Below are 14,458 nucleotides of genomic sequence, written 5' to 3'. Positions count from 1 at the left end.
ATTTGAAACCTCCCTTTGGCATAAAGTATTAAAATAAAGAGAGAGTTGAGAAGGAGGAGGGAGGATACCTTTACTAGTTCTAGATGGACCAAGATCCTTTTTGAAAAGATTGCCCTTCCCAAACTCATCCCCTCAATCACCACAAGAAGGAATAACCCAAACCTCACGAAGGCTGTTTGATGTTTGTGGTTGAAAAGGAAGCCGGATAAAGAAGGGGTGCGCAATATGAGAAAAGTTAAGGAATTGATGTCTTTGAAAAGCCAAGTTCAGAGACCCTTGGATTTCTAAAATGATGAGGAGGTATCGTTATCTTCCTACAATTTTGAGGCGACAAAGTTGTTGAAAGGGGAGAAAAGAGTGAGAAAGGTGGCTCAAGGATGAAGGAGGCTGAGAAGGTTGATGAAGGTATAATTTTAAAAGCTATACTATCTGGCAAGAATTATATCTTGGTAAGACCCTTGGGTTTTATCGTAAGGAAATTGGGAAATTGAAAAGATGGAAAATAAAAGAGAAAATAGGGTTGATGACTTCGAGGGAATTTGCCTCCAAATTAGCCAAAGGCTCTGAGTTATATTATTATTTGAACGAAAAATCCCTATATGGCTATATGAATAAAGGGTAGGGAATCCTACTCCTAGTAGGAGTATAAATCCCAATCCAAGTCCTTAATGGACTCCAATACCTACTCCTAAAATAACAAGGAAAATAAGGAAAAAGCAACATAACATTAAATAGAAATCCTAATTGATTTTGGAATCCAAACGTAAATAGAAATCTTAAATGCACTTCAACCTCATCTATAGGTGCAATTTTAGGAAAGTCGTGCTGCACAGTAACTTGCTCCCCTAACTTCTTGAGGCAAGAGATGTGAAAAACTAGCTGTACCTGATGGTAGGCCAAGAAGATAAGCAATAGGGCCTATATGCTCAACTCATAGAATCAAGGAGACAACTTCATTGAAGGGTGAGCAATCGCAGATGTCTGTCTATAGGGCTGTAGCTTGAGAAAAACCCAATCCCCCACTAAGAATTCCCTTTCACTAAGATTCTTATCAACTTGCTCTTTCATAGGAGCTTGAGCTGCAGCAAGATTTTCCTTAAGGAACTGAAACACTTTGTCACAATCATGTAACCCCTTTTCAACTTGATCAATTTGGGAGGATCCAGCTGAATATCTAGCAAGGATAGGTGGAACTCAACCATAGACAGCCTGGAATGGAGTCAATTTGATGGAGGAATGATTAGTGGTAATTTTACCACCATTTTGCATGGAAGCCATCGCACTCAATCCTTTATAGTGCTCTTGTTCAGTGCTTGATAATCAATTAACATCTGCCAAGAACCATCCTTCTTCTTCATCAATATGATAATGGAAGAATATGGATTGACACTTGGTCAAATTATGCCAACATCTAACATCTCTTTCACTATTTTTTCTATTTCTACTTTTTAAAATGAGGATAGCAATAAAGATGGACATTAGTAGGGACACTACCTAGCAATAGAGGAATGTGGTGATCATGTGTTCGTTGATGTGGCAATCCCTGATCTCCGAGTAAGAAAATTCTGAAATAAGATATTCTAACTTTTCATCTTGGCTAGACTGAAGCTGTAACTCCTCTAGTGCTCGAAGCTAAACTAGGAAACTATGTCTTAAAAAGCTTCTCTGTACGAGGCTTGAAATTGTTGTTGTATTACCACACTTTTTTACCTCTTAAGAGTCACTCTTTGGCCATTCATGACGAACTTCATAACCAGTTCAGAAAAATTCCAATCTATATCACCCAAAGTTTGTAACCATTTAATTCCCAAAACCACTTAATAATCTTTTAATGGCAGCAGAAATCAACATACAACTCATGATTCAGCACAGTAAGTCTAACCTTTGGAGTTTTGAACACATGCTCTAACATGCCAAGGTCCTTCCATTTGCAACCTTCACATCAAACTTTTTGCAATTTTTGTATCAGTGAAATTATTAGTGCTGTTGATATCTATTGAGATAGTGATAGTTTGGTGTTTTAGGAAACCATTAATTTTCATGGTTTGAGTATTAGCATAGCCAACTAAACCATGAGCTGAAGACATGATAGATTCATCATTATCATTAGATTCCATACCTTCCTGATTTGAATCGAAACAGTCATCCTCAACCTCTTTTTGGATCCTTCACTAGATCAATCATCAGTAGTCATCCTGGTTTGCAATTGCATCCCTTTTGTCACTTCTCATCACAATGCCAGCATGAATCCTTTGTCATTTACTCTATAAGTCCTTCTTGAATCAATCTTTTGTGGGGAGGATTGTGAGGAGCAAATGGTGTGACAGTGCTGTTGACAATCAGCTTGCTATTGGTCTTATTGGATTGACGTCCTTCTCCCAAAATCTTTTCTTCTATCATTTAAATGAAATTGCAGTGGTCATAGTCTATGGTTGATGCACTTTGACACCATGCTGAATGTTAGGTAGGAGACCTTTAATAAAAGTACCGACGAGTTGGCTTTTGTACCTATCTTTAGTTCTATTTGATAGCTGTTCAATTTGTGTCTAGTATTCCAAGGCACATATCTCGGTTTAGAGTCTCTTGAGCATGGACAATGCTAGGATTTAAATGGGAAACAGTCCTTCCACATCAACTAATTCTTATTCTTGTTTAGCCAAATCTTGCTTTAGTTCCTCATCCATAACTAGAGACCTTGGAATGGATGCTCCGGGAAACAAACAGGGTTAAATTGCAATACCTAAAGTAACTCTCCCATAACTATGTCTTGTCATACTATTTCTGAATTACCAAAGTGCCATAAGGAGTTAGGAAGTAAAGGGATGCTTAAACTATGAACCTTTTTGGGGGTGAGAGAGAAAACAAGGCAGCGTAGGATCTTCCAAATGATTTAGATATTGAACTAATGAGTCCTTTTGGAGATGAGTTTAGAACATGTAATGAGGGTGTTGGGAAAGGAGAAAAACAAAAAAATTGTGTAGGGAATCAAGTTCCTCAATGAAGTATGACTCTATGAGAAAGGTGGGTAGTTTTTTATTGGTCAAGGATGTTTTTAAGTGAAGATTTATCGTGGAATGTAAGAGGCCCAGGGATGGGTCTGGGAAGAGAAGTGTTGTTAGGATTTGGTTAATAGAGGCTGCTTTGATATTTTATTTTTGTAGGAGGTCAAGTTAGGGACTTAGAGGTGATCAATACTCATTTTTTTAGGAGTGTTTGGGACTTGAGAATCAAAGAGTCGGTGGTTTTTCTTGCTTTAGGGGCTTCGAGGAGTCAATTAGTGGCTTGGGATACTAGACTTGGCTTGTTAAAGGATTATATTTTGAAATCTTTTTCCTCGTCTATCCTGCTAGAGGTTAGGGACTTGTAGTTAACTTTTGTGTATGGTCCTACTCATACTTCTAAGGGCAATATCTTTTTGAAGAATTGGCTGGCTTGTGTGGACTTTTGTAATCTACATTGGGGGATTATTCAATTGTACCCATATTTCAAGTGAGAAGTTAGGGGTTTCCAGTTTGACAAGTAGTATAAAGAAATTCAGTTATTTGATTTGGGAGTGTGGTCTTAGGGACATGCTCTTAAATAATGATTTTTTTACTTGGATGGCTTTTAGGAACGACAAACCTCGTCCCATATAGATAGATTCCACTTCATGAATGATTGGGAAGAGTTGTTCAGAATATTGTACAGGAGGTGCTGGTTAGGCCCACTTCCGATCTTAGTCCAATCCTTCTAAATTCTAGCCCCATTTAATGGTTTCCTGGTCCATTTATGTTTGAAAATATGTGGCTGACCCCCCTGTCCTATGGTGCCTAGATTCGTGATTGGTGGAAGGAATCTCATGTTCAAGGGTGGGAAGGATTAAGGATGATGAGAAAGTTGAAGTTTGTCAAAGATAGGCTTATGGTTTGGAACAAAAAGGAGTTCGGGAATATCAAGGAGAAGAAAAATAACATCTTAAATGATATGATTGGGTTGGATAGATCGGAGGAGTGTGGTTTATTAGGAGAGGAAGATAGAGTGAGAAAAGCTCTCCTTTGTAATGAGTTGGAGGTGCTGTTGTTGAGGGGAAGGAGTTGACATAATAAATCTAGGGATTGTGGGGTTAAGGAAGGGGATTGTAACACTAGATTGTTTCATAGGGTGGTTAGTGGGAGGAGGAAGAGCTTGGTTAAAGAATTGGAGTTAGATTCAGGGAGTGTGGTGAGGAATAAGGTGCAGATTGGGGAGAGGATTACTAACTTCTATAAAATACTTTATATTGAGAAATGTAGAAATAGGGTGATGTTAGAGGGGATTGACTAGAAACCCATTGGGAAGGAGACTGGAAATTGGTTAGAAAGGCCTTTCAATAGGGAGGAGGTTAGAAGGGCTGTACTTGATATGAATGTTTTGATGTTGTGCGTGTGTGCGTATTTTTTTTTTCTTTTTCTTTTTGTTCTTGTTTTATTTATTATTTTCTATTTTTCTGTTGTTATTTGGTGGATTTCTTGTCCCTACACGTTTTACCTTCTTTCTTCCCTATCTAGTATACCTTCGTTTATTATGTATGTATATATATGTATATATAAAACTACGGCTTTTTTCCAGTATAGTTGGGAAGTGTTGAAAGACAATGTCATGTGGGTTTTTTTTGGGATTTCCATGGGTATGTAGTAGTGTGTAAGAGCATTAATTTTACTTTTACTGCTCTCATATCTAGAAAGGAGAGGTCTAGGAGGCTGAAGGATTTTTGGCTGATAAGTCTTGCGACTAGCATCTATAAGATCCTCACTAAGGTTTTGTCAAGGCTTAGGGAGGTGTTGGGGGGAAACGGTATCTATGGCTCAGCCTGCTTTGGTCAAAGAGAAACAAATATTAGATGCTATCTTGGCAGCAAACGAGGTGGTTGAGGATGTAAAAAGGATGGGTAAAATGGTTATCATTTTTAAATTAGATCTCGAAAAAGCTTATGATATGATCAATTGGGGTTTCTTTGATAAGGTGTTGGTTAAAAAGGGATTTGGGCCTGTGGCGTAGATGGGTTAGAGGGTGTCTTAGTTTTGTTAATGTGTCAGTGATTGTTGATGACCAACATAGGGAATGGTTTAGGTTTCTAGGGGTTCAAGACAAGGATATCTTTCATCTCCTTGTTCATGCTAGGGGTAGATAGGTTGAGTAAGCTCATGCCTCGTGCCCAAGATCCTGGTTTGATAGGTTCTTGTGGTTGGTAGGGTGGAGGAGGTGTCTCATTTGCAATTTGCAGACTAATATTTTTTTTTTCTTAGAGGATAATGTTGAGAAATTCCATAAGGTTCTTACTTTGCTTAGCATTTTTGGGAAGATTTTGGGGCTAGAGATAAATTTGTCTAAGTGTGGAGTAATAGGGAGTTAATGGGCTTTAGATCTCTAGTGGGGTGTGACATTTTGGCTTGGCCTAACTTGCTTCTTTTGACCTTCCTTTGGGGGTAACCCTTTGTCAATTGCTTTATGAGACTCGTGGTTGAAAGGTAGAGAAAATATAGAAGGGGTGGGAAAAGGCTTGCTTCTCTTTGGGAGGTGGGACTCCTCTCATCAGTGCTTCCCTCTCTAATATTCCCATTTATTTATTATTTCTTTTTGAAATTCCGACAAAAGTGGATGGGAACTTGGAGAAGTAAATGAGATCTTTTTTATGGTTTGGTTATGCGGAGGTCAAGAGGGATCACCTTGTCTGGAGACCTAAATGAAAGTGGGGATTGGGGCTTGGTAATATAGTTTCTAAGAGCGTCTTTTTAATCGGAAAATGGCTATGGAGGTTGCCCTTGGAGTCCAATTTCTTATGGCACAATGTAATTAAGAGCTAGTAATGTATTCATAGGAATGAGTAGGTTATCAAGGGGAGTTGCATTGTCACACATGCTAGTCCTTGGAAAATTTTTTCCTAGGTATCTTGTTATTTTTTCTCCTCATTCAGTTCACTGTGGGTACTGGTGATCAAGTTCGTTTTTTTTGAGGATATTTGAGTGGGTGAGACTTTGTTGGAATTTTTAGTGCCACATTTGTATATATTGTCTTCCATCCATAATGCACCAATTTCAGATTTCCAGTCTTTTGTTGGAGAGGGGGATGGGGTTGTTTCATGGGACTTCCATTTCTTTAGGAGTGTCAGTAAGAGAGGTTGATGAGCTCACTTGCCTATGTTTTCTATTCTTTTAATCCTAATATGAGGGGGGGAGTTAGGTTTTGGACAGCGGACTCTTCAAGGTCCTTTAATTCAATCTTTTTTTCATTCATCTTTAAAAATCTCTAAATCCCAGCTTATTCTGTGATAATCATACCCATGGCCATGGTAATTTAAACTACTTCGATAAATTAGCATGACTTTGCTTTGTTTTGCATTAAACAAGTTCATACTAGCCATGTTATTCATTTTAATAGAGTTGTGTTAACTGATATTGGAAATTCCATTTGATTTATTAGTGGTAGGAGGGGGCTTAGATTAGAGGAAATTATGAGGGATATGCTAAAACATAGACAACATAAGAAGAGTTGGGGCAAAGAGAGAGAGAAAAAAAAAAAACAAGATGGGACATGCTAAAACCGGGTGTAATGCCTGGCAGCACTACAAACCAGTAGCAGCCACCTGGTAGCTCTGAAAGCCAGCAGCCGACACCTAGCGCACATAAGGCAGCACTGCAGGACCCTTGTTGCCACCAGCTGCTGCAGTCCTGCCATGTTTCCAGCCTTGAAGGAGACACTTGGCAAGCAGCTGGCAGCAAGTAGCTGCTATCTTGACCTTTCCGGCCCTGCAGATCAGCCTCAACACAAAAGAATACCACAAACTCCTGCTGTAAACCTTAGTTCTATAGAGAGAGAGAGAGAGAGATAACTCTGCAGAAAATCAGGAAAATTCAGAGAAAATCAGGAGAAAATCCAAGAAATTCTGAGGGAAACTTAGACTAAGTTTGAAGAAGCTGAAAATCAAGGTAGGTTTTCTTAATTTTCATTTATTCGCCTAGGGATTTTGAGTATTCAAAGGAAATAGAGGTTGAATCTTGCATGGAATAGAATTGAAATAGGGAAGGTTTAAGCTTGTTTTTTTCTTAGTTACTTGATATGACTGCATATATGTTCTCTTTGGTAATAATAGCTGCAGACCAACTACTGATCATCGCCTTGGTAAGCCATTGCCTCACCAACTAGCTAATCTAGTGCTTGGAATTAGGATGTAACCCTCTAACCGCTAAGCTCTACTCAACTTCCCATCTATGTAACGCCCCGAACCCGAAACTAGGGTCCGGAGTGTTATTGAAATATTTCTTTGCTACCATCTCGTGACGCCCCGAACCTGCCAAGTGGGGCTCGGGTGCCACATGTTCCATTATTGTACCGGGCTCTAAATCAATTACGTAGTGGAAATAATGACTATTCCTCCAAAATATACTAGAGTTTCTATATCTATATACATCTCAAAAACATAATCCAACATCTAGTATTCCCAAATATTCACAACATTGAAAACATAAATATATGACAACCCCAAATATTAAAACTACAGTTTATACCCTCTAACTCAAAAGTGATACGCATACGTTTATATTCTTTATTTTCAAATGAAACCATAATTATAAAACCATTCTCTGCTCCTAATCATACACAAGTACAGTATTTTACCAACGAGAATTCCCTAGGATTGGGGTGATTACCCGCCCATACAAGTAGCACCCCTCTTTTTTGATACTTAATGCAACCTACGGTCACATTTGAAGCATATCAGGGCACTTACCTTACTCAGTAAGCCCTCAGGTGGATAGTTTATCTCGTACTCACATTCACACAAAGGTTTACTGGCAGAAGTTCTCGAGAATAGGGAAGATTACCCGCCCATACAAGTAGCTTTCCTCTGCCCTAATATGTTATGCAGCCCACAGCTACACCTGATACCTATCAGGGCACTCGCCTTTCTCCGCAAGCCCTCAAGCAAAGAGTATACCTCGCCCCAAATGCATGTAATATTACAATATATAATATATTTCTTTCTTTACCCTATATCTGTTATCTCCGTATCGTTCATTACATTCATATTCATATTCCATATTCTTGTAATCTATTTCCATATCATTCTTGTCCATATCATTTTAATTTGCCAATTTCCATTTCCGTTGTTCTCTTATATGCCATTTCCCATATCATCCATGGTTAAAATAACAATTATGTGTTTAGAACTCTCTTTACCAACTATATCATAGTCAAGCTTCCACCCCATGACGGGTTGTGCTACCCGAAGGCTGGACTTAACTCTGGTCGGCCCACCAGAGCTAAATCAACCACATTCTACTGTTTGTAGGTCCGATTGACTGCTCCCACACTGGTCTAGACTCCAGGGGGACACTACCCTTCCTAGCACAATCGACCATCCCATCTCCACACTCTATCTAAGACGTGTGGGTGCACTAGTTCCGCTAAATATATCCGCAACAATACTGTGCCCATTTTCCAGTTTACCAGTGTCCAGTTTACCAGAGTTCTCGAACCATACATTGTCATTTAACAATTCCAAACACATGCAGAATAAACCATATCACATTTTTATTCTCAATACATTTCCAGTATTTCCTGCATCTCATACATATATCATAGTTCAACACAGAAATTTCATTTTACTCATGCCACACAATTTATCAACATAATTCATACATTTATCGTAAAATAAGCCAACCCATATTCTTTGTTAATATGCTGAAAATATACCTTTAATTTCTTACACAATTATCCAGAAAATTTGCCATTTTAGTCTTCCTTTTTCGCAAATAATAAGTAGCAACACTACCCTAGACTCAGAAATTTACATTTTAAACGGTTGGCTTTTCAGAACTCACATAAAAATCATAATCATATATACATAAATTTTTTATTTTTACCGGTTAATTTCATAAAAATCTTGATTTAATATATTCCCCTTACCTGCTTTCTTGAACTACGCCAACAAGAACCCCAAAACGATGCATGTGGCGCTCACCTGAACCCTAAATCAAAAACCCTGGTTTAATCAGATAAACCGCAAATAACCTATTATTTCAACATTTTCTCACCCCATAAACCTCGAATAAACATTTAAAACCCCAAAACTAAGAATCCGAACCCTTACCTCAACCTTGGAGCGTTTCTTGAAAAGCCCAATTTAGAAATCTGCTCCGCTAGATGTGTAGAGAATCTTCCCTAGAACACCGTAGCGGTTCCCGTTTGTTGATTTGGACTGAATCCAGGCCGAATTTGTAGAGAGAAGGCAGAGAAACGTTTCTAGAGAGAGAAAAATGGAGGAAAATGAGTTTCTTCGCGAAGAAGCAACTTTGGATCCTTTTATACACGATGTTGCCATGTGGCTTCGTCGACGAGAAGACAGGATTCATTGACGAACTACAGAAGGGACTTTGTCGACGAGAGGATTCATTCGTCGACGAAGCTTAAAATCTGAAATTTGCTCACTCAGGATCTCTTCGTCGACGAGGGACTAAACTTCGTCGACGATTCCTAGTAGAACACTCATCGACAAGGACAAGAGATTCGTCAACGAGGTCTTCTGTTCTCTCTTTCAAAATTTTCTCTTTTCCCTTTATTATTTATTTATCTATGCTATTTATTATTTTTCCTAATTTTTAAATAATTATAATTTTTTGGGTCTTTACAATCTATCTTATTTTTTTTCCCTGCTTTGTAGTTTGAATTCATAGCTAATAACATTGATTCAATTGGCATTGACATAATAGGAATATTTCGTCTATTAAGGAGGATTCCCTTGTGGGAGCTTTACTAATAACATAGAAAGGGCTTTTCTTGCTTGTTTAGTAAAGTCACGCTTTTCATTTTGATAAGAGTTGGGAAATTTTCAAGTGGTAGATATTCATCTCATAAGTATGATGGTTTTACTTGCTATGGCATAGGTTGTGTATGCATGTGTTGAATTGCTATTGTGTGAAATGGGTGGCACCATGTGTTGTTGTGGCTGTGATATTGTGGAATTTGAGCAAGGAGGGATTGTGTCTCTGTTGGGTGAAAAGCCCAAAACCTCCAAAGGGTATTTTCGCATTAAGCGGTGGTTGGCCAAGTTTTAATTTGGCACTTGTTGGTATTTCTGCATTAAGTGATGGTTGGCCAAGCTGGAATTTGGCACTTTTGGGATAAAATGTGCACTTGGTTGGGAAAACGCTGTATGTTGAAAAAAATGTGTAAATGCTTGCTATTTGGATGTTTTGGGATGATAATTTTAGATGAATAGATTGCTTAGAATGAAGAGTGTTCATGCATATTGCCTAGAATAAAGAGTGTATTCCTGCACCTTATGATTGTGCATTCATGTAAGAAATCATGTGTTCAATATTGTAATCCTTATTTGAATAAGGGGGAATTAAGAATGTCTACTGAGCTTGTGGTTGTTCATCCTATTCCTTAATAATTTCAAGATCGAACTCAAGGAGAGCTCCACTTGTAAGTTCTCCAAGAGACTGCTATTTTTGACATGTATTACAGGTTGGCAGGAAGATGATACTAAGCATGTATTGGGTTGGCAGTTGTGTATATTAATTAGAAAGTGTGAAAAATGTTGTATGTAAAGTGCAACCAAATGTAAAGAGCTTGTCACTGAAAGAAAAACATTTTTAGTTGCTTTTTGAAATATATGTATGCGTCTTGTGTTTTCAACAAATGTTCACTCTCAATTGGTTTCTAACTTGTTTCCAAATGATAGGTTTGTAAAGCAAATTCTTGCCTAGGCCTAATGACTCCATTGGATTTTAGATGGAGTCACGGCCAGTCATGAGTCAAAAACAGGGATGTTACACATTCCATCTGGACAAAGTCGTGTGGAAGGCTAAAGTCCCTTTTAAGATTTGAGCTTTCATTTGCACTTTGGTTTTGAGCAGGACTAGTAAAAATGAATTGCTTCACTCTTTGGAGGCCACATAAGGTTCTCCAGTGAGATGTGTCATGAGGAAAAGGAGACTAATTGTCATTTATTTCTGAGTTGTGGGGTGGTGAGGTTTTTGTGGAACAGCCTGTTCTCTTGCTTTGATGAGGTTTGGGTTGCTCTGCAGACTCTTCACGATTGTACAGCGGTGAAATTTTGGGGGTTTGAAAGGATAAAAGGAGGAGAACTTTTTGGAATTGTGCAGTTTTTGCTACATTTGAACACTTTGGATTGAAAGGAATTTTTTAAAGACCAGAAGACTGATCTGAACTTGCTTTGGAGAAAATTACATTTGGGCTCATGCTTTTAGGGTTTTTGAGGGTGCTGTGATGTCCAATATCAACGGGGATTGGAAGGCAGAGTTGATGTAACTCTTTTTTATTTTCATCTGTTTTTTTTTTGGTGGAATCCTCAACCTCTGTACTCTGTAACCTTCTCTGTTCTTGCTTTAATGAAATATTTTGTTATCTAAAAAAATAAAATGAAATAAAATAAAAAGAGAAAATTCAATCAAAATAAATCACCTTCCAATTTCATTGAGGTCAATGTAAATTAAATCTATATATCGAAAAAACTCCAATTGTGGAATTTCTTTGTTAGCACATGATGATGGTCCATATTGATATAAGATGGTGCAATGGATGCAAGGATTTGATGGCAAAGTCACTTACCCTCCCCCAAATAGATAAAGGAGGTGGGGTTTGAACCCCCGCCCCCCCATCAGCCCATTATCATTGGGTTACTCCATGTTGTCCATAGCCTATGTCACCTGCACTGTACTGTCTGGTGTAAATTTTGTCCATTCTGCTGCTTCCATGGATATGTAGGGCTCTGTGATGTGTTGCTTTGCTACTTTGACACCATTAATTAACTTTCTAATAATGAATTTATGTCACCTGCTGAACGCTGCTGTTGCTTCCTAATCCCAGGCAAATGATGCACAACTTAGTACAATGGTGGCAGAGCAGGTACATAATTAAATTCTGTTTTGAATATTGTTTAAGAATCCTGCTTGGTCTCTTGCCTGTTTCCCTCATTGAAAGTCTTTAAAGCTGGGGAAACACACTAACTCACATGTGCTTCCATTTCTGATGTTATTTTATTTATTTATTTATTTATTCTGAAAATGATACCCTGGATTGCAGGTGGAGCAGGCACAGGCTGGCTTAGAATCACTTTCTTTATCTCAAAGGACAATAACCCAGCTCCGCGAGAACTTCGTTTCTATTGAGAAGTATGTTAATGATAAGACAGAATGAGACAGTACTACAACTTTCTTTAGAAATTGTTCTTGTTTATCATTTGTATCTAGAGTTTTCTTGTTTGTTATACAACGTTGATGTGATCTACTTGGAGGCTAACGTATTTTCTTTACCTTGTAAATCAGGTTATGTCAAGAATGCCAAAATTTGATTGAAAACCATGATCAAATAAAACTCCTGAGCAATGCAAGGAATAATTTAAATACAACTCTGAAGGTACGTGCAGTGCTTTGGACTTTTATTACTGCATTTATGCATGTGCTATTGAATATCTGCAATTGGAAATTCTTAAAAGAATTATACTCCAACTGCTGTTGTGTTTGTCTGTTTCTTTCCCTCCTTCAAATCCCCACCAAAATCCTACAACAATCTTTTTTCTTATCATAGGTAATTATAAGACTTGATACTGCAAACTCCCAAAAGAGATGGGGATATACCATTGGACCAAATAGACATTGGTGATTCATGTTGCCCGACTTAAATGTTTTTTGAGTGGCACTGGCTTCTATTGGCCAAATAAAGAAAAACACACACGTATATGTATATACAGGACAGAGTGTGTGTGTATAAATATATATATAACACAGTGATTTTTGTACCTCCTCTTTTGTCATTTGGTGGCTACTTAGCTGATTTATTCATCTTCTTAGGATGTGGAGGGAATGATGTCTATTTCTGTTGAAGCAGCTGAGGCACGGGATTCTTTGAGCGATGATAAAGAACTCATTAATACTTATGAGGTAGAGCTAAATTATCATATTCCAATTTTCAGTTGGTGAGACTCATATATTTGAGGCAGTATACATATTTTGTGATCTTTATTTATTTATTTATTTTTGTAATTTATTTTAGAGATTATCAGCTCTTGATGGGAAAAGGAGGTTTGCATTAGCAGCCGCTGCATCTCACAAAGAAGAGGTTGGCAGGTTAAGGTCAGTATTTCAAATTTATCATGCCATTGTTAGTTTTTACTTTTTAGAATAAGCTCAATGTTAACAATGAGTTCCCACCAGTTATCCAACAGCTCTTAAACATGATAAGCAGATTTAAATATCCCTAACTATTTGTAAATATCAAGAACAAACTTGTTTTTGTTGTTCGACACTTATCTGTAATGCCAACAGCCAAGTGATACAAATTGGATGATGTAGATTACTCGACACTGGATTACTCAGTTTTGGTGTCAGCCAATTTATTCACTGTAATGAGCATCATAATACTCGGTTGAATTAGTGAAACAAGTGTTAGTGCCTTAGTGGTTCTTGATGCTTATGTTAGCTACTTATGTAACCTCTATTTTTATTTAAAATGGTGAAAATATTATCCATTTTGCGGCATAACTGCCTAAATAGTTTAAAAATAAATTGAGAAGGTCTACTGATACACTATCTATGTGATGAAATTTTTGCTTTATAATGTAAGTCTCTTGGTGTTTGTAAATAACAATACATATGTTGTGAGGTTGCATAACGCTGTAACTTGTTTCTATTGGATTTTTTTTTTGGGAAATATTTTTCAGAGAATATTTTGAAGACGTGGATCGCACTTGGGAGACATTTGAGAAGACCTTATGGGGCCATATTTCCAATTTCTTTAAACTTTCTAAAGAAAGGTATATACTTCAATCCCCTCACCCTATTCCCCTACCATGATGTAACCTGACAATGCCTTCTCACTGATTCCATCTGTATAAACTATTTGGATTACCAGAACAAATGCCAAGGTTGTGACTTTGACCACTTGTTGGGAGTTGAATATTGTAGCATTCTTTGCTGTTGCTAATGCCTTTAGGGGCAGATTGTTAGTTGATCACTAATAATTAATCTGATCGTACCATTTTTCTTCTTATGGAGGAAAAGTTGGGAGAGAACTTAGATTCTAATTGAATTAAGGATAATAAATTAATTGGAATAAAAAGGTGCTCTTTGATAGGCACCCTGATGATAATTAACTAGGATATTCAGATGCAAGTACCTGAGGTGAGGTATTCCAAGCCTTCTGAACATGCACATATGCTTATTGGGTTTTTTTTTTTCAACTATTTAGGGTATACTACGTGAATTTTTTTTTTTTATCATTTAGCTTGATTTAGGATTATCTCATGTTTTTTGAATTATATTTTGTTAAATAACTTAATGTTTTATAACTTCGTTTGCTACATTTTCCTTTGGTTTCCTATTGTCTGTACAGCAACCTTCATTTAAGTCAAGTCACTTCTATCAGCACAACTACTTGCTTTTGTTGTATTTATTGGAGCCATCTCAATCAATGATTG

General features: G+C 37.5%; 1 protein-coding gene across 9 annotated transcripts in view; it reads left to right on the top strand.

Annotated features, from left to right (window-relative positions):
- Positions 1–14,458, top strand: part of LOC131162092 (exocyst complex component SEC6) — a 146,660-nt gene that overhangs the window by 9,952 nt on the left and 122,250 nt on the right. For all 9 annotated transcript variants that reach the window (XR_009138679.1, XR_009138680.1, XR_009138677.1 and 6 more), the window contains 6 exons: positions 11,851–11,889; positions 12,067–12,155; positions 12,309–12,399; positions 12,834–12,923; positions 13,036–13,115; positions 13,703–13,795. Coding sequence is in view for 5 of the 9 variants with exons in the window: in XM_058118240.1 (XP_057974223.1) it covers positions 11,851–11,889; positions 12,067–12,155; positions 12,309–12,399; positions 12,834–12,923; positions 13,036–13,115; positions 13,703–13,795 (482 nt within the window). In the remaining 4 variants the exon portion in view is untranslated. The remainder of the gene's footprint in view (positions 1–11,850; positions 11,890–12,066; positions 12,156–12,308; positions 12,400–12,833; positions 12,924–13,035; positions 13,116–13,702; positions 13,796–14,458) is intronic.

The sequence above is a fragment of the Malania oleifera genome, chromosome 8, assembly GCF_029873635.1.
Source record: "Malania oleifera isolate guangnan ecotype guangnan chromosome 8, ASM2987363v1, whole genome shotgun sequence".
Taxonomy (NCBI): domain Eukaryota; kingdom Viridiplantae; phylum Streptophyta; class Magnoliopsida; order Santalales; family Ximeniaceae; genus Malania; species Malania oleifera.
Note: the sequence above shows the minus strand (reverse complement) of the source record. Positions and strands in the feature narration are given on the sequence as shown.